The 20,062-nt window shown below is 38.6% G+C and overlaps 1 protein-coding gene across 4 annotated transcripts in view; it reads right to left on the bottom strand.

Moving 5' to 3' along the window:
- The window catches only part of NPNT (nephronectin), a 48,706-nt gene that overhangs the window by 24,312 nt on the left and 4,332 nt on the right, over positions 1-20,062 (bottom strand). For 2 of the 4 annotated variants that reach the window (XM_069013303.1, XM_069013299.1), the window contains exons 3-6: positions 15,187-15,237; positions 7,226-7,318; positions 957-1,076; positions 24-143 (exon numbers count right to left, since the gene is read on the bottom strand). In XM_069013303.1, coding sequence (XP_068869404.1) covers positions 24-143; positions 957-1,076; positions 7,226-7,318; positions 15,187-15,237 — 384 coding nt within the window. The remainder of the gene's footprint in view (positions 1-23; positions 144-956; positions 1,077-7,225; positions 7,319-15,186; positions 15,238-20,062) is intronic. The other 2 variants (XM_069013302.1, XM_069013301.1) reach the window with 2 other exon arrangements.

The following is a 20,062-nucleotide window of genomic DNA, read 5'->3' as shown; positions in this document are numbered from 1 at the left end:
TAAATCTACATTTGATCACCTACCTACACAAGTCCTGCCATCAGGCCCAAGCTGCAGCCCTGGAGAAGGACAGCGGCAGCGCACTTCCCCTTTCAGTACGTCACAGCCATACTGACAGTTTGCCATCAGGCAAGAAAGGGCATCTGAAGAAAAATAATTGGACATATTTAGATAAAGACTCTGATCAGTACTAGAAAACAACTGAAAACTTTGGAGAATTAAGATGTCACATATTTATGATAAAAGTGGGAACCTGCTTGTCGAGTTTGACGGGTATCCTTCGAAGAGGAACTACATCTGCCAGTAAAATTTTTCTTTCCACAAACTATATCTCTAAGAAAAAAAAAAAGAGAAAACCACCACAACTGTAGTAAGTTGTGTTACAGAATGCAGTCCCCAGAATATAAAGGCTAGTATGTACTATAGACTCTCCTGGACAGTACTGCCAGTTTAAAAATGGGGCATCTCTAATTAAAGGTAATTTCTCTCCCCTTCTCTCTGCCCAGACATTCAAAATAACTGCTTTTATGGGAGCAAGCAGGAACCTGATCTCCAGAGAGATGGCAGTACAATTTTTATGCCAGTCAAACAATCAACATCTGCAGCGTTAAAGATTTTACATTATAAAGCCACAAGGCAGCAGAACTGCAGGTGTCTTGCTGCAATGAAAACTGCAAGCACTTGTCCTCAAAGGCCAATTAACAGTGATTTACAGCCTTGAAGAATGCTTTGGGGGAAACTTTTAATAAAACTAGTACAATCAAAACAATTGCTCTTGCTTTTTTCAGCCTAATTTAACTAGGAAAAAAAGGAGCTCATCTTGTGCAGCTGCCTAACTTCCAGCAAGATTAATCTTTTACTTTGGGACTCATCTTCATTTCACAGAAGTTTCCCGGGGAAACTCGAGCAGGGATTTTGAGAAGCTGGAAAAGAGCAAGCAGCAAGGCTGGCCGTACTTGAGCAGGTTCCATCTGGCATTAGCATGTAGCCGTTCAGACAGTAGCACTTGTAGCTGCCGTAGGTATTCATACACCGGTGTTTGCACGGCCGCGGCTTTAGTCCACACTCATTCACATCTGAAATGAAGGGCACAGGGGAAGAGGGTGGGAAAAGAAAACACACAAGGCATGCGTGGCAAAACTACCGGTGCAAGCTGCTGGAGAAGGAAGGAAAAATATGGCAATTAGCTTTTGATATGCAGTTCAGCTGACAGCAAGTGTCCAGAACATCCTGCACGAAGCGTTGTTCATCCCTCTGGCCAAGCAGCTAATTTTGCTTGGTTTCAAATGCATCTTTTAAAAAATGACAGTATTAGTATTAGATGAAGAGCCAGCTGTTTCATTAGGCAACACACAAGCTCAGGCTGCCCACATCTTGCCACTGTTCATGTTGATGCCATGTCCAGGACCAGCCAGCACTCGGAAAGAGGAGGAGGAGAAAGAAAGCAAACATCACTCTGCAATCACTATCAGCAATTCTGATAGCAATTCAGTGATTCACTATCATGCTTCAAAATTAGTGGCAGAGGACGGTAGGAAAGCTGATGCTAACCTACTTTAAATAATCTCACAGAGAAAATTTATTCCTTATCATCTAGAAAATACTAAAAAAGAGTATCTGGCATCAGCTATATTCGTCAAGGACTATCCATGAGGGCTACTATTTCAGATTTGCAATTTAATACAGAATTAATGACTTGAACAGAAAATATTCAGCCTACAATTTCCATATTAGTAGACAGAACTCCAAACAAGAAGTAAAGATGGAGTGACTTCCTTCAGAATTCTCTTCCAAGAATATGTGTTGATTTTATCTGAGTAAACCAGAATAATTTGTTACTTATTTTTATTGTTAGTTATTTGTATAGTGATGAACAAAGATGACAACGGAGATGAAAATAATAAATCTATCCACAAATCCAGCCAGCAATAACTTCAAAAACTGAGTTATCAACCCTCATCTCTAATACTGCACGATGCTTTCTGGAGGTCTGTTGCAGACAGAGAATCACCATTATTTCCAGAAGTTTTCAAAGACCATCTCCCAGTATTAAGCACTATCTTATCAAGTGTCCCTCAATCCATGTAGTAGAAAAGCAAGCCTTGAGGCTCCCATAATGTGGTAGATACACACACACAGAGTAGCCACTTATAAAATGCCAGCTGGGGAGGTGGCAGATGCCTTCTGTGGACTAGAGGTGAAGGCTCAGGGCTAAGATGCTGAACCAGAAAGATAAATACAACTGTGGTTAAAATGAAGTCAGTGATTCATTGATTGCTTTTTGGAACTAAAGCAGAAAACTTAACTTGGTCTATGTAGTAAATGGAGTGAGAAAGAATACATTCGCTATGGAAGTGAAGTTAGAGAAAACATTGATTCTAGACAACTACACCTGGAATTTTACAAGTTCCTAATGTTTGAATTTTAAATTCGTCCTGAAACTCTGTAATCACTTAGTTTTTGAGAGTAACATTCTTCATCTTATTCTTTTCAGGCAAACTACATTTAAATGGCATTGTAAAACTGAGAAATTCATTCCCTTTCATTTTGACTGATAAAATGCAGAGCCATCAAGTGAAAATACATGTATCAGACTATAAAACATTGATGTAATCCAAACTCAGCCATGAGGATGTTGCTTGTTATGTCACTGCTGTTCCTGAGAGCTCCTAACAGTGTTTATGTTATCATAAAATCTGCTGTCTTCTGACCTACTTTGTTTCCCTCTTCATGGGGCCAAGGAATAGCGAGCATCATGCAGACATGATCCTCCCAGAACCCTTCCCCTTACTTCATTTTCCAAGATTTCAGGAAGAACATGTTTAAAGACAAGAATATTTCCTGCTCCCCTCTTCCACAGGAGGGTAGTGGTAAGGGATGTAATTTTCCATTTCTTCCTGTGTAAGGCTGAACAAGATGTTTCCAGGAAACCTGAAGGGGAATATTTTCTCCTCAAGTTGTGAGGAAGATCAGGTGAGCCTAAGCAGGCCTTCAGGGAGGAAAGACTGCCAAAATAAGGGCTGGACCTGTGCATGACAAAGAAGGAGTGACGACCACCTCTGCAGTCTTCCTGTGGATCATGTGCTGCAGAGACAGCACCCCTTTTCAGCTCTCGCTCTTTGGGAACTGGAAAAAGTTTCAGCAGTTTCAAGGAGAATGTACTTCTCACAACAGGCACTGATGCCACACTCACAAGAATGTACCTGCTGGGTTTGAGAGAAACAGTTGTAGAAGAAGGTACATTTTCTCCTGCGAAAGCAGGATCTTCTGCTAAGAGTTGTGACTGTAGGTATATGTCTAGGTCAAATGGAAATGTTGCAGATGATTATGCTACAGGGGAAGGACAAGTTTTCATTGTGGAAACCTTTGTGTAAGAAAAGCTTTACGCAAAAATCTTCAATCATAAGCTGATGAAAGCTCACATTTTGAAAGGCAAACTTCTCTTGGCAGCACGAAAAGAAGTTGCTTTTTCTTTTTTCTGTAAAACATACCACAAGCAGGCAGCTCCTGACAGACATTATAGCTGCATTAACATATTTATTACACATGCAATGCATCTGTTAAAAAAGTCATTGCTACATTCAAAAACTCTGTTAGCGTTTGATTTCAATTCCTAAACATATCCCCAAGCAACCCACAGTACTGAGGTTCACTGACAACAATCATTTTGAAGTAAGAGGAAAAAAAAGTTCTCCTAGTCTAAAATACCTGTATTTTAGTATTCTTCCTCTTTTCTACAAAAAGCATCACTTCACAAAATAAAGGCATAACAGAGCTAAGTATAAAACACTTACCTAGAAGTGGGGAGAGAATAAGGAAAAGTAACACTGAAATTAAGTTGATAGGGCAGGATTTTGACAGTGCCTTGTGTTAACTCCTAGTGCTTACTGCACTTCAGCTCCTAAGTTTAGATACTCCTGAAGACTTAAGAACTGTCATGCACTGACTTCCAGAGTTATGACCACAGACTCAAAGCTGAAAACAAGAATTTATGAATTGTTCTCAGTTTATTGCCTTGCATAGAGTAGGTTACATTACAAGCCTTAAAATACTGGATCCTTCTATAGGATTGAATTCTACACCACCACTTGATACAAAGTATTCTTAGTACAGAAATGAAAGCTCTGGTACTGACAAATACAACAGCTCTTAGTAACATACTATGAGAATAGTATAAAGTGCTACACTATTAAAAAGTTTAACAAATCCCTTTAATTTCTTTGTGGGGATGTCCACTCATGTTCTGTGTTTGAGAATTTCATCATTCTGCCATTTAATTTCCCACATTGCCTACAACTGCACAGCCAATGCAAAACCAGCATCCTGATTTCAGAGTAACATAAGACAGTAGAGTACATAAAAGCAGATTGACCATTTTGGCCACTATGGAAAGCAGGTTTATAACAAACACAAGCTGCTGAGTACAAGTATTTTATATCTAAAGAAATGAAATGAAAATGTGAGTGCAAGGAAAGGACAAGAGCGTTATGCTGGCAAACCCAGATGTGACTCCTTTGATTGCTGTGTTGCACCACACATGATCTTGGACCGACTTCAGTGCACACCCAACAATGGGTCACTTATTTCTAGGCAGATTCAATACACTCTATTTTCTTTTAATTAGCTTCTGAAGACTTCAGCACTCAGACTTTTTCTGCCTTTTTTTGTCTGTTACCTAACTTGGATCAGGCAACACTGAAGTAAAATACTCAATACCACATTTACCCAACTCTGAAAATAGAAAGCCAAGGACTAAAACCAAGTGCAAAAATTAAACTGTTATCACCATACTGTAAACAGTAGATCAGCATTCATTTCCAGCAACTGCAATCACACTAACATGTCAAACTCATAAGAGATTTGTATCACCTGAAGAGTTTTGTTCACAACACTTAGATTAATCAACTAGTAGTGACTTGCCAAATTCGGAAGTTATCAACCCTCATTTTCTACAACTTCCAACTTTATGTAAATCACAGTTTTGACTTTATCTAACCTGACAAACTATTTCCATCACTATCACTTTACAAAGGAACTCAGAAAATAAAAAAAGGCAGGCTCTGAAAGAAGAACAGAGGAAAAAAACAAATGCAAGTGACAACCGTGAGTATGGTGGAGAGCCAAAACTTTTCAGAATACAGACACACAGCAGCACCAAGGAAATACAACCAGCTATTTGCTCTGCATGCTAATGGCACTGCAGGGTCAGCTTTCACATCCTGGCCATTGATGCGTCTATCAGCCTCCACCCCTTTAAAAGAAATTGCACTCCTGTTTGAAGCTGTGTAGGTAGGAGGAGCACAACACCTGAAACACAGGACCATCTCACCCCTTGATGCTACATTTCTTGCATGATGATCCAGGGGGTGAAATATAAGAGCTTCACTGCTCTGACCAAGTAGACTTGTGTACAGCTGCACATCTTCGCAGAGCAGGGAGAAGGCACAATAAAAATCAGGCAATATGCATTACTTCATTTATAAATTAATAAATATACATTATATCAAGGGCAGACAAGCATTTCAAGTGGTGAACTCTGCATTATGTTCCTAGAACAAATCCTCTTTCACCAAGAACCTAAGCATACTTTAAAGCCCAGAACCATTGACATCCCAGAAAGACTTCCATCTCTGCGGGGGAACTCCAACATTTCTTCTGCCAGCATTATTCCTTCTGTTACTATTCTAGAACAGAATTGAGAAAATGGACCACTGACTGAAGAGGACAGGTGCTCTATTAACGTATAACAACAAAGGTCAATTTTTCCGGTGCCATTTGAATCTCCTCCCAGCAAAAGCAGACTCTGCATTCACTGTGCATTTCCAAGTCTCACCCAAACACTGAATCAGCACTGGCAAGAACACAAAGTGTGACCCCAGGAACAGCTCAAGGGTCTCACCATGTAGAGCAGCAGCAGCCACCCGAACTGGTGCACATCTGGGGCACCAGTCAGCAGGCATCTCAGAAGCCTCATGTACATCTGCCAGGGCAGCTTTGTCACCAACACCATACAAGAATATTTCATCAATACTGCCCAACGGGCTTCCTGTAATAACTTATCACATTTTTTCCTTCCTTAGCATTTAGTGGCAAGGAAATAGTTCAGTTTTCAAGACTGAAGCCTCCAGCAATTTCCAAAGCATTCTTTCTATATTGTTAAATTAGTACATATAAAAACTGTCACACATACATATAACAACTGTTAGTTCACTGCCCTGTTTTCTTAAAAAGTTTTAGACTGACTAAAACATGTGTAGAATAAAATCATAACAACCCATCCTTTAAAATGTCAGCCCAGAGTAAGGGGGGGAAAAAAAGACAGGATAATATAAGAGATGACAGAAACTTTTGAGAAAACTGAAAAACACAACACACATTTCCACATCAGTGTGGGAAGGATTAGTAAATCCGAAAATAAATATGTATCTATTCTTAAAGAAAATAGCTCAGTTTAAAAAACAACATGTCATAAGAAACTTAGCAACATCAGGGTACATTTTTGAATAAGAAAATTGTTCTAAATATCACACTTTTCTACTATACTCCCTCAACACTCAGAAAATGCATTAATTTTCCTGTAGGCTGAGACAACTGCAGAAGAGATATAACTGAGATATCTTCGTATGTGAACGCATCTTAGTCATCAAAGTCTAATCAATCACATATTAAAATTCTCTAATTGTTTATACTCTATGATCTTTATACTGTTACATGCTTTCGACATAAATTTTGAGAAAAAAACCCCGAACAATGAAACAGAGAAACTTCATCTTTACACCAACCCTTCAGTACCCAGTAGTTTATTGGAACCTAGTTAGTTCAGGATTAGAAACACTAAAATTAGAATGTATGAATTGTGGAGTTTTTAATAAAAAAAATATTATTTCACTATTCAAACCTGAAAATTGTGACTTTAAAAAAAACAACAACCCTGACCATAAGGTTTAAATAATTTGTTTCAGATTAAGGAGAGCAGGTAACTACCAACTATACATTAATCTCATTGATTTCTTCTGAATTAAAGCAGTTTTTCCTCCATGTCATTCCACTGCAAATATCAATCTCCCTACAAATGTCAGTCTCAAGATCAGAATTGCTGCAGCAATAACAGACCTGGTATATGAGTTCATTACTCTATACACACAGGTGACACACACAGCATTGGTGGGGTACAGCAGAGAGACCAACAATAATTCCACGATTTCAAAAATAAATTCTTTCTTACCTTGGTTGCAGGTTTTTCCAGTGTATCCTGGGTGGCACTTACACTTGTTCGGCCCAATGCATTCACCGTGTTTGCACCCTGGCTGGCATATAGCTGCAAATAGAGGAATACTCATTATCTTTCCACTCAAGTCACAGCTGACAGTGCTCTACTTTAAAATAAACAGCAACTACCTAACAAACAGTAGTACTGTCTATGTTCCTCCCTTCAGCAACATTATATGCTTCACTGTTAAACATCAGGTGCACTTTCAAATACTTGTGGGAAGAGGGAGATACCTGCTAGTAGTCTATTTTTGCACAACAATACATGGTGCTGTTTGTGTGATACTAAACCCTTTTAATACCTAACCAGCAAGCAGCCACTGTGCCTTCACTTGCTCTATGGATGTATATACTATGATTGATGCCATTGCATTTGGCAAACCTGGAATAGTCCCCAGCTATGCAGAAAATGTGTACATCAATGTCCTGGGCAACAGAGAAAGCCATAGTGCAGTCATCGGTAGCCAGTGGCACAGACCACACAGTCCCACAGATTCACCATTTTCCTCCATGATTACACAGCAACACTCTACCCCCTTACTGAGCAAAGTTTTGCCTGAGTCTCTCCCTTTTGAGCATTTGGATTCTGGCATGGGAATTACTTTTTCTTTCATTTTGGAGGAAGAAAGAACAGGGCAAAAGCAACACTGACTGTAATACGCTGCTTTGCCACTGCACACATCCAAGTCACTTCTCAGATGATTTCAAGCATTTATTATCCACCCTGCTCTATAGATACAGTCTCAGAATGTACAAACCATAACTCAGAAGTTATATACAGAAAATAAACACAGAACTCCAAGAAATAATAGTTATAAAGCCAGTTTTTGGTACCTCTCTCAATATGACATAAACAAAATTCATAAAACAAACTTTCAAAACTTCAGTAACAAATAACAAATGCATTGCTCTTGAAGAGATGTAAGAATTCATGCACAAATACATTTTTACTGATGTAGGATTAGCCAACAGGAATATTTTCCTGCATAAATGAAAAACATTTGACAGATGAAAATTTTAAACAGCACTTCAAAGTCTTTTGCATTAGAAATGTTTTTCTATTACTAAACCCACTGCTTCAACCCACTGGAAAAATGCAGTATTTACTAAGCTCTAAGATGTTGTTTATCATTATATGGCAAAATGCACATGCACAATCGTGGTGAGCTCTCTGCTAAACCAAGATAGATACAAAATAGACAGAAATCAGATGGTAGAATAACTTGAATACCCTGTAACCAGGATTTATCTATTTACCCCAGCTTAAAGTTTATTTTATAAGGTAACAGTATCATTTGGAATTTGCAAGTAACTAACTAGATCCAGATGCAATATTAATCTGACAACAATGGGCTGTATCATAAAACTGGATATATTAAGGACATAATTTAACAGAAATCTGCCAGAACACACTAAAAAATGTAATTTGCATGCAAGCCAAGCTGTTCAACAGGGTTGAATTAAGCAAAACTTAAAAAGGAACAAGATACTAGTTCTGGTTGCGGAAGAACTATCCAAATAGATCTTTGATGTTCTGAAAATCTTTTCCATAAGATTCAAAGCATCCAGAATCAGCAATTCCCACAAATACATCCAGAGAAGCAACTGTTAGCATAGAAGGAGTTTGCTCCAGTTTTAGGACTGCATTTGCCCTTTACTATCAGGCATGTTTCTTGTTTAAGCTTAATATGTATGTATAATCAGTGATATATCCTGAGAGCATAAAACCCTGGGTTTAAGTCTACAGCTCTGCTCCTGATGGATCTTCCTAGTACGATGGGAAGTCTCTTTACAAACAATTGTTAAGGAGTATCTTAAAAGGCAACAGAAATACAAGATTTTTTTTTTTTTCCACAACAAACACTGTCTGGAAACAAAGAAACGGGATTCAGATTCAGAAACACATCTCAATGGAAGTGTAAGGGACAGGAGTTTCTCAGACTACTAAAAGGTTATGTCTCAGAAAGTGTGCCCTTGGGTAATAGACAGATCTGACTGAAGAGCAACTGATAGATCACGAGACACTTCTAGAACATTGTACTTGGAAACAATTACTGCTTTTTAATCACTGTGGTCATAAACTGAAGAAAAGGTCTTTGCTTAAGAGTTCATTTAGATGCTGAGATTATCTTCCTGACATCACAGACCCAGGTCTAATTAGAGGTGATGGTGGCAAAATGAAAACTGTGAAGACCAACTTCATGACTTTAAAGTCCCTAGGCAAAAAGAAAAGTTGGGATCTAAGTACAGTAGAGAAAAAGAAACTACTATAAATATGTTTTTGAAAACTTCTATGAATTTTCAACTGCCCTTTAGAGAAGATCCATATTGTGAAGTGGGATACACTTCTTTAAATCAGTTCTTTTTAAGAAACCTGAAGCACCATGAGATCACTTTGGTGTAAAGTGTAACAGTTCAGTAGCTGAATCTATGGCAATTTTAGTTTAGCTGAGTTTTTTAAAGCCTTGGTCCCTCCCTCAATTGCAGAGATTGTATATTATTAGCTGCTCAGAGAAAAAGAAAAGGATCTCATACTTGAAGACAAAAAGCCTCGTAAAATTCAGTAAGGAAATGAGATTTTCATTTCATTTATAAGTTAAATGCTCCTCTAATTCAAAAGGTCAAGCACATTTGTAATGGGAATCAGGTGTTTTGTTTAATTCTTGCAGTTAACCAAGTAGGTCAGATACCATATTGAACAAAATTATGTACTAGTATTTGTTTAAAACATATACTACACAACTTCTACAGATACAAAACATGTAACATAGGCCCTGTTATTACATCAAGAAACCTGATCTATGAGTTCTCCAAGCATTTATCTAGTCCAACACATCCCAACAAATGTGGCTTTATACTATGCAGGACTTAATGTCTTGTTTGACATACAAGTGGGTAATTGCTGATCTAGTCTACCTCCTAATCTCAAAACAGAATTAAGAAATGCATTTAAATCACACAACAGACATGTCTCTTTTCTCTTTTTTAAAAGTCTCAAAGTTAAAGACCTCAGCCCCTCACAGCCTGCAGTTCAAGAATCTCTATTTCCCCAAGGAAAGCTTCCTAATGACTAGCAAACCATTATCCATAAAGTCAAAGTAATTATAAAATGTTGGAGGTTTTGCACATTAAATGGGTATTTGGAAACCTTTGTTTGCTGCCAAACACCGTTCTAGAAGAAAACCTGTTTATTAGAGTATATTCTATGAACTTGGGCTACTTCAGCATCATGAATCTTATTTAGACACAGCTGAAATTCAATACAATGTTACAAGTGAAGAATTTCAATGTACAGGAGGAAAACGCTTTGCAGTAGGCTTAGCAACATCTTTAGCTCAGCCAACACCACAGATAAATCTGATGGCATTTCCTATGGGGAATCAAGCCACCCTCAGGAAAAAACTTGTATATCTTCCTATTAACTTTACTGGGGCTTTGCAGGGTGCTCAGGACTAAAGAATCAGATGGTTCAGCCAAGTCTACATGCCTGGCTGGGGTCCCCACTGACCCCTACCAGAGTGACCAGGCCCAGAGCAGTAGGTCAGCTCCAGCTCTGCCATCTCCAGCCTGAAAACCCTTATCCAAAGGAGAAGCTGCCCCTGCATGGCAGCAGATCCACTCACTGACTGCCAGGAAACTCTATTTGAACACTGGCAACAACCAGACCCAGGTACAAAAATAAGCTTAAGCCAGACTTTCAGCATTTCTTTTAATAGCAGACAACTATTTCAGCTGTTTGGTATGAGTCTGAGCATTCACTACATGTGCTAGTGTGACTGGGTGTTTTAATTCTCCACTCCACTTGTTTTCTTGCAAAGTTCCAGATACAACAGAACAGAATACTTAGTCACTCTCCTCACACACAGACACATGGAGTTTCTCCACTTTTTTGAAAACAAGTAGACTCACAAGTAATGGAGGAAAAAAAGTCTCCCAATTACTATTTTTTGCATCTTGACAATTAAAAAACTCTTCCACAACCAATAAACCATCATTTCCTTCCAAGTGACCCACATATGACTGAAATAACCCATGTCCATGGATTTCAGCCTGTTATGTAACACTTGCTTCCCTACTAGGGAAGAAGGAAATGCAGACAGAAGAGTTACATCAGACTGAGAAAGTCACTCTCTTAAGCAAATAGGGCACTGAAATCCAGAAGTCTGAAAATGGCTGCCAAAAATCAGTAAAAACTTTCTACTCTTTATAGTAGTAACTGTTGCAAACAAAAGTTAAAATTATACTTGGATAGACAAGTGCCACTCAAAATAAGACTGCTAATTTACTGTTGAATCAGTATCAGAACAGACCTACCACTTCTCCAAGGATTCCTCACTGAAAGCTGTTTAACTGCACTCCCATTGGATAAGAGTGTGGACTGAGATAGACAGAAAAATAATCCTAAGCACAGCAATTTTCATCTTTAGTCAAGTCTTGCTTTTTTATCTGTGCCATAGAATAAACTATAACTAAACTTTCCTTTCCACTTTATTGACCAATTCATTCAAGAGATAATCAGCAAAAAAAACCTGGTCTCATGATTATTCATTTCAGTTGGGTCATTTCAAAAGGGGTTTTTTGGGTCAGATGTGAAGATTTGCTCTGTCTCAGTTCCCATTAACTTCAGTGGAGTCAAGGAGGTATCCTGGAGCCTTTTACTTAGCCATAAATCTAACCGACTACCTATTTTCACGGTTGGAAAGAACTACCTTCTTCCTCCAAAATAAGGTGACAAATACCACACTTTAAGTTTCACTTAAACTTCAGGACAAATTAAACTTCCTGTAAAAATAACACAAGGAGTTGAAATGTGAACAGGTGGTTTGGGTTTATGATTGGTTGTTGGTTTTTTCTTTTTTTCAAGTGTGGAAGCGTGGAAGAAAGAATTTCTGGTGAAATGCACATGCTGTTAGCATGTGTTACGCTTGTGCCAAAGCCAGAAGCCACCAATCTTCCCAGCCACTGCCTGCTGTTGGTGGTATCTGAGAATGACTCAATCATTCTGAATTATTATTTTTTAATTGTTGAATAAATACAACAAATGAAAAACACATTCAACAAATTCATTATGGGTCTATAATGCTGGGGATTTTTGAATTTCATCTGTATTTTCTCACTGCACTCAGTTCCCTCAAAACTGCTTTGGAAGTACTCCTCAGACTTGGTCAGTTCTTCTGCACTAAGCTGCCCAGTTTTGAGGGCATGGGTGACTACCACATGTTGTCCCCTCCATTCCTTCTCTTCTAGAATTTTAGTATTAATTCTTTATTTATTGACTACCAAACACAATTTGGTGGAGTCCTAACCAGATGATTGCACTGCCTGGTTCCTACTTGACTAATTCCTCTTCATTTGTGGCCAACAATGGAAATCCCTGAGTTTTCTTAATAGATCTCCAGCAACTTAAATTCTCTTTGGTTTTCCAACACTCCTAGCTAAGCTTTTCATTAAAACAGGACTGAGTATAATTCTTACATTCTTCTTCTCTGCTTTGCCTCCTAATTTCTGAACTTCTTTTTCATCTCCCTGAAGTCTAAAATTATGCACAGGAATACCTGCATCTGAAACAAACTATACTAACCATCTCCCTCAACAGCCTTGCTTCTGCCCTCTCTTCCCAAGTAATCTATAGCCCTCTACTTATTCTGACTCCAGACTCCAGCTCCTTAAAATTCAGTTTGCTCAGGCACAGCAAGTAATTTGCACAGCAGCCCAGAAATGATTACATAATGAATTCAGCTTCACAAACCTTTATTAGATCCTCTTACACTGCTGGTTGCAGAACAGATTTCCCATCTTCAGATTGTTTCTTACATCCTCCCAGTGCCGACTTTCTAACAAGACTTGCATGTTGGTGAAAGAGGCTTTCCTCTGTGCTGCCTCCTTCACCTGAACCTGGCTGCCTTTCTCCTGTGGTGCTCAAAGACCACAACTCCAAGTTCCATAATACTTCTCTCCCTCAGAGTCAGCTGCAGCTCACATCTCTCTTTTTCTGTTTACTTCCTGCAATTCTTTGTAAATTATGCAATCGCATAAACATGCTCAGGAAAATGAAACTGCCTTATTCACAGTAATTTTGATCTAGGATCCCAAAGGTACAAGCTAATTTGTAAATTGATCTTTCAGAGTTGCGTATCTCTTTCTTGTTCAACTACATACTTCAACTACTCACAACTGCAAGAGAACACATAAAGCTTATCCCACCTCAAAGTTACTTGAAGGTGGTAAAAACAGCTCATACCCATAACTCACATTAGAGAATTATTTCTGAAAAAGTGACTTTGCTTCCCAAGTAAGTGTACTAGTAGTCACAGCATATATCTCTGCAGAGATTAATAAGCCTGACTAGGGCAACTGGGTATTAATTTTCAGATAATTCCATCTGCACAACACTCCTTACTCTATTTTTTTTGGAAGATAATAAATGTCCTTGACCAACTTCTGTAATTAGAAACTAATAATAACATCAGACAAAATGGCAGTATCTAATGCTGAACATTTTTTCACAAATTACTTGCCCTTATTTGTGACATTCATGTTGTCAAAATGCATCCTTATGCTTCCATCTGAAACATACATTCCATTAAGTAAGAGGCTCCTAATTTTTTATGCACAACTCCAACACTTGCCTGGGTAAATCAGTTACTCAGTTTGCACATATGATTCTGGTAACAGCACATTAACACGACAAACTGCAACCGGTGTGGGCTGTTCACTGCAGTGAATTCTTGGCTTGGCTATGACTGCCAAACATGTTTCTAAACCACACAGACAAATCCAGACCCTGATTTATGAATGCCTTACTATTCAGAAAAGCACTAAACTGCATGCATAACTTAAGCATGGGTAGCACTGAAACCAGTAGGATTTAATGAAGTCAGTAGAAGTTAATCTAATGCTTATACACTTAAATACTCTTTTTTAAAAATCGCCAAAAACGAGAGCTAACACATGCAAAATTAGAAAAGCAAGAAATACTTCATTCTTTGCAAATCTTTGTGTTTGCATTTCAAGTGGTTTACTGTAATTGTTTAAAGAATGGTACTTTATCATCTCAAATGTTTGCTTGTTACCTGAATCTTTCTATGTGTCTACTGAATTCGACCAGGTAGAAACAGGATAGCATGAGTATCTCTGTGCGGTGACAGAAGACAAACTGGGCCCTACTGATATTTTGTTTATTCGAATATAAAACATACACTGGCTTCAGCAGAGTAACTTCTGTATCACAGTGACAAAGCTGACTTTCACAGACAGATGAATGGCTGAGTGCTCTCCTCCTCCCTGTCTGAGACAGTGCCTCTGCCACAAGGATATGCAGTAAGACACATCAATTCCTAAGCAGCAGCAGCCTACAGCCCTGGGTACCAAAGTAAACTATGCTGATTTCATTTTGCTCTAACATGCCAGGTTCTACACTGCTGGAGAACAGGGGCTGTAGAGTTTTCCTGTTCTGGGAAGGACAACCTGTAGTGGAAGTGCAAAGCAGGCAGTGGCGGGCAATAAGTGCCTCAGCCATCCCAAACTAACCCCCCACTGCACGATTCAATACCGTGAAAGCAAATTAGGCCTCCTGACAGCTTGTAAATACATTGCTGGGAGTACAAACAATTTGCAGAAAGGAAAAAATATTGCACAGGGCTTGAGGGTAAAGTAAAGAAAAGGAGTGAAAAGGGGAAAGTGTTGTATTTTAGAAAATAAGTATATCATTGTATAGGCATCTGGGATAAAAGAGCCCTGTTAATTTCTTTCCCCCCTCATCTTCCCCAAATCAAACGTTCAAAAAAATGAAAAAAACTAAAAACATCCATATCTTCTTGTCACGTATTATAATTTTTATGTAAACTTACGACTTCAAGGCCATAACTCCAAGTCATAACCTTGCCAAAATTATTTCAAGAAATAGGTTCAGCTAACCTTTGGGCTGGCACCTTAGGCTGGCTATTCTCTGCCTTAAGACGTAGAATGCTGCAAAACAAATATCCAAAAGAGAAATTCCAGCTTTTTTTTTCTCTGTAAGGAGGATGGACTTGGCTGTGGTTTTTATCAACTTGTTACATTCCTGGAGAATTACATACATTCAACATTCAGAGCTTTTCTGAAACAAAAAAAATTCTGGTACACATTTAGAAATGGAAATACTTTACATCAGTATTTCATTATGAGATTTAACAAATACATTCTGATACATAACAGTAATTAAATATAATGACGTGATGCTATTCTTATTCAATCAACTAAGGAACTACACTTTGCCATGTTTCATATAGAAAGTAGTTGTAAAAATTCTTATGTTTCACCATTCAGGTTCACTGTTTCCATCAACAGAAAACAAATGCTTTTCTTAAAGACACAGTATCCTTTAAGTATAAAGTAATGGGTACATATTTTTAATTTAATACTGCATCTCCACAGCTCAAACATAAATGCTCAGCATTTGGATGCTTATTTGAGAGCAATAAAAATTACACCCATTTATATGTATCTGAATATCTGTAACCAATAGAGATGTTGGCATACAAATTTACTGGTCATTTTTATAATGTTTAAAAATTTAATGTCATCTAAATTCAAAGTAATACTTAGAAACCTTTTCAGCTCCTGCTACCACATGAAACAAGATATGCTACAAAACATAAATAAAATGAAAACATAGATATATGTTTCAGGCTATCTGAAATCAATTCATTTGCCAATAAATTTAATGTTAGCAGCATGGCTTGTTAGGCTACACAGCCTTATGATAGCAGGCTGGGACTTAAGCAACAGCAGCTCTTTGTACTTTAAGTAGCTTGTGACTGACCCTTAAGGGTTTTCTATGATTCCAACTTACACTAATTTAAATTAGTTTTAACTAGGAAGTGCCTTAGCTTTTTTTATAGTGGAAGGAAGCTCCTCAGGTTGTTCCTGGGCTTTGAGAGAAGATGCAATTACAAACACACTACAGCTGTAATTGGTCAAATCATGTTACTGATGACATTTCCTTATGGAAAAGTGGGCTGCAAAACTACTAATCTGCAAACAAAGTGCATGAGAAATGCAGCAGGGAAATGGAAAAGGATACTGTATCTTTAACACAGTAAAGTCATGCTTTAAAGGCATAAAGGTTCTAAACTGGAAAAAAAAAACCTGAATAAAAATAGCAAAACCTCATTTTTATTCTTGCATAGCAGTGTAAAGCAGTGTTGCAATTCTGTATAAAATGCCTTTTCTTTGAAAAGTATCAGGGATGCACAAGAATACCAGTCATTTTGTAAGAAGCAGACGTGCTTCATATCAGTATTTATTAAACATTGCCAACACAGTGCATTAATTCAGACTGTGATCTTGCAACCACAAATTCAGCAGCAAAACTCTTACCAACTTTAAGGATGTTTCTCCTAGTGGATCAGCCTCCTAGAAACCAGTATTTTCACAGCTCATTATTGACACAATCATGGTTTTATTTTTGTGCATCGTGGACTATACAGAATTGCCATTTCCACTGAAAGCAATGTTATGTGCAAGAAACAGAAGCCCTAAGCAGCCCATGGCCTCCTCTCCCATTGATGTCTCGGATGATTTAGATGGGTAAACTCCCATCAAGTTTAGTGTTAGCTACACAAAATCTCCCTCTACGCATCAATGAGAGCGCAGCCACCGCTTCCTCCCCCTCCCACCACCTCACACCTCTGTGCAGAGATTGCACAGTACAGGTGCACAGCCTTTGAGCTCATTAGGACAGGAGCAGCAGCACAGACACTGCAAGAGCCTTCCCAAGCACTGAGAGAAGGCAGCAGCATGCACAGTTCCCAGCAAAGCACTCAGTTATGCCTGCATCTGCTATACATGGACTTGTACAAGCTCTTCTCTCTTGCAAGTCCTCTTTAGAACTTCCTGAAATCATATGCTTTCTACTAGGTTTGGCTAAATCTAAACACTAGCCTGACATCCTTCAATTAACACTTTTATAATGATGCAAAGCTAAGGGGAGGTGTAAATTGATGGTTTGACTTTATACCTTCTTGACTGTTCTGTCCCTAGGCTTTTTAGCCAGCTGTCGTGGGTTTAGTGCAAGGTGATGGGAAACAACTTTGTTGACCTACTCTGGATTTGCCTCCTAGGTAAAACACTCAAACCTCAGCACAGGGAGGTAACCAGATGGAGTTACAACAGATGGACTCTCTGAAAGAGCCCACCACTTCTTGAGACAGACTTCATAGACTTTCTTATTGTTTAAGGAGAATTACACATAGAAATGGGTGAAGTAATCAAATATCACTGCTTATCAAACCCAAGTTCAGTGAAGTTTTATTCCTGTTAAGCATCTTCTGTCAGTCAAAATTTCTATCCATCAGACAAAATCTGCTGACTCCAACAGCCACACAGACTCCAGTCAACAGAGGACCAGATAACAGATCTGCATTTGTTTATAGCAGCTGCAGATCCAACATTCTATTCTGTACCTGTATCAACATAGCAAAAAGAACCATTTTTGCCATCACCTCTAGCAAAGGAGTTGTCCAAACTGTAACACAGAATGAGAATTCAAGCCAATTCATGTTGCTTTTCTTTTAAAAATCCTGCTTAACCTTTTGAATCTATGTTAAAGTATTATCTCTTTCTACAGTTTTTGGCTGTTAGACTGCAGCTAAAATGTCAAAGCAATCTTTACATCTGTAGTGTACCTTGACTACATATAACTGGTGTACAAATCAATTACAAACAGACACACAGCCAGGTTCAAAGCAGGTGTATTTTGTTCATGAAAGGCACAAACACGTGGAAACCATTTTTATAGCTTTTGAAAGAACTACAGAGATATTTGTAAGCTGGCTAAAAAAGAGGCAGACAGACCATTAGTTTCAATAATAATTTTGAGGGAACCTGGATAGAGGAGTGGCAAAAATACCCACAAGGAATTATTTGTTGCATTTGTGCACGATGTGTTCAAGGACTCATGTCACAACTTGGTTTTCCCTGTGTCCTTTAAAAACCCATTGAAGGGGTTCTGGGTTAGGACAACAGATTCAGTACCTCAGATGCAGTTGCCTTACAATGCAAAAATATTTAGAGATTAAAAATGCACTAGTAGTGCAGAAAGATATCTGCTTTCACCAAAAACACTCTGTCACGGGAAGTCACCTCCCCTACTCTGAGAAAAGAAGCCCAGAAGAAACACTTCCTACCCTTACTTTTGCTCTGGGTTATAGTTGAGCTGTGTGCACAACAGTAAGACATAAAGCAAGACAACAACAACCCTATTTTTACACACATTTAATCAGGTACTTTATCAACATACCATCTTTCACAGAGGTAGGCTTTTGTGTGATTACCCCCACTTACAGCTATTACTCCCACTCCTACTAATTAAAGTGTGAGTAAATCCTGCAGGCTGGGCAGCAACATAGGATTTTTGGACTAATTCCAGATGGGATATTTAATATCTAACTTTAGTGCATTGATGCTGTGAGTCCATCAGTATAAATGATCACTCTATCAATGATGAGGACACTCCACGAGAGCTAATAGTTGGTGCTTAAACAACACTTCTGCTGCTTCCAAATTAGCCTTTCTACACACTAGGTTTAACTAATGAACCTGGTTTACATACCAAATCAAAATCTAAGAAAATCTACTTAGTTATGTTAATGATGGAAGACATGCACAGTTCTAAATCTAAGCCACTAAACAAGTGTGGATGGATTTTCAATTTACAAGGACTAAGAAATGCCAACGAATTTGAGCTACATTTGTTCAGCCCCTTTGAAAATAGGCCTGTATTTTTATCAATCTCAAAATGCATCTAGTTGCCTAAACATGGATCTCACTTGAGTGTTCAAAACCTGCAAAAAAGAAAAAGAAAAAAAACCAACCTCTTTCAAAGTTCTTGATTATTTCAGCTGGAAGGACACCTTATAAGTGCATTTTCTGGAATTGGAAAGGGCATTTGGGGAGGGAATTTCATGTCACTGCAGAGTGAATATTCCTACTGGCTGACATGTTACAGCTGACACTGACAGGCTCTGGACACAAGTTTACAGACAGATCAGACCTACATGCACAAGTCTTGATTGGTGTGAAGAGGAGACAGAGGATGTTGTAAAGAAAGAGTGTAAATTAAAGGAGGACCCTATTTCAACTTTTTCTTACATGTTTATAAGAGCAGAAGACAGCTGAGTTATGCTGACTGGCATTGCTAAGCAGCATTAAGGGTGGTTGTGCTCCACGTGCACTCCTTTGCCAGTCAAAGGGACATAAAAGGAATAACTACACACTTCACAAAACCAAGTTTAGCTAACACAGTTCAGTTTCCATTTGCAGCTGTATGGATGGATTATGGATGGAAGATCAGGAGCACAGAGTCACCAAGGCTTAAGGCCCTCATGACACTTGTCAGCTGCGCCACGCTCCTGCTGCGTTAGAGCTGACATATCCAGGCTTAAGCATTTGTCACAATTAAACCATTACCTTAAATCACACAGTTGGTTTAAACAAACACATTTTTTTCTCCGTGGCAGAGGGCATAACCACATATGCTTGGTGAAGCAGCTCAGCTGGACAGCAGAAAACATATCCAGGTATGTTAGCAACCACTTGCCCTTGCCTCATCACAGTTCAGATGCAAACTGGGACCACCCTGTCATGGATCTATGTGCCTGCTCCACTCTGGCTCCAGCAAGGCTCTCACCTCACATTTGTTGTCAGAAGGATAAATTCAGAGATAATTAGTGCCCACATGGTAAATTACACATGAGTAAGCAGGTGAGAGTCCAAAGGTGCTGTAGCAGTTGCAGGCATATCAAGGATGGCT

This window comes from Aphelocoma coerulescens, chromosome 4, assembly GCF_041296385.1.
Source record: "Aphelocoma coerulescens isolate FSJ_1873_10779 chromosome 4, UR_Acoe_1.0, whole genome shotgun sequence".
NCBI lineage: Eukaryota > Metazoa > Chordata > Aves > Passeriformes > Corvidae > Aphelocoma > Aphelocoma coerulescens.
This window is presented reverse-complemented; position numbering and strand designations above follow the sequence as displayed.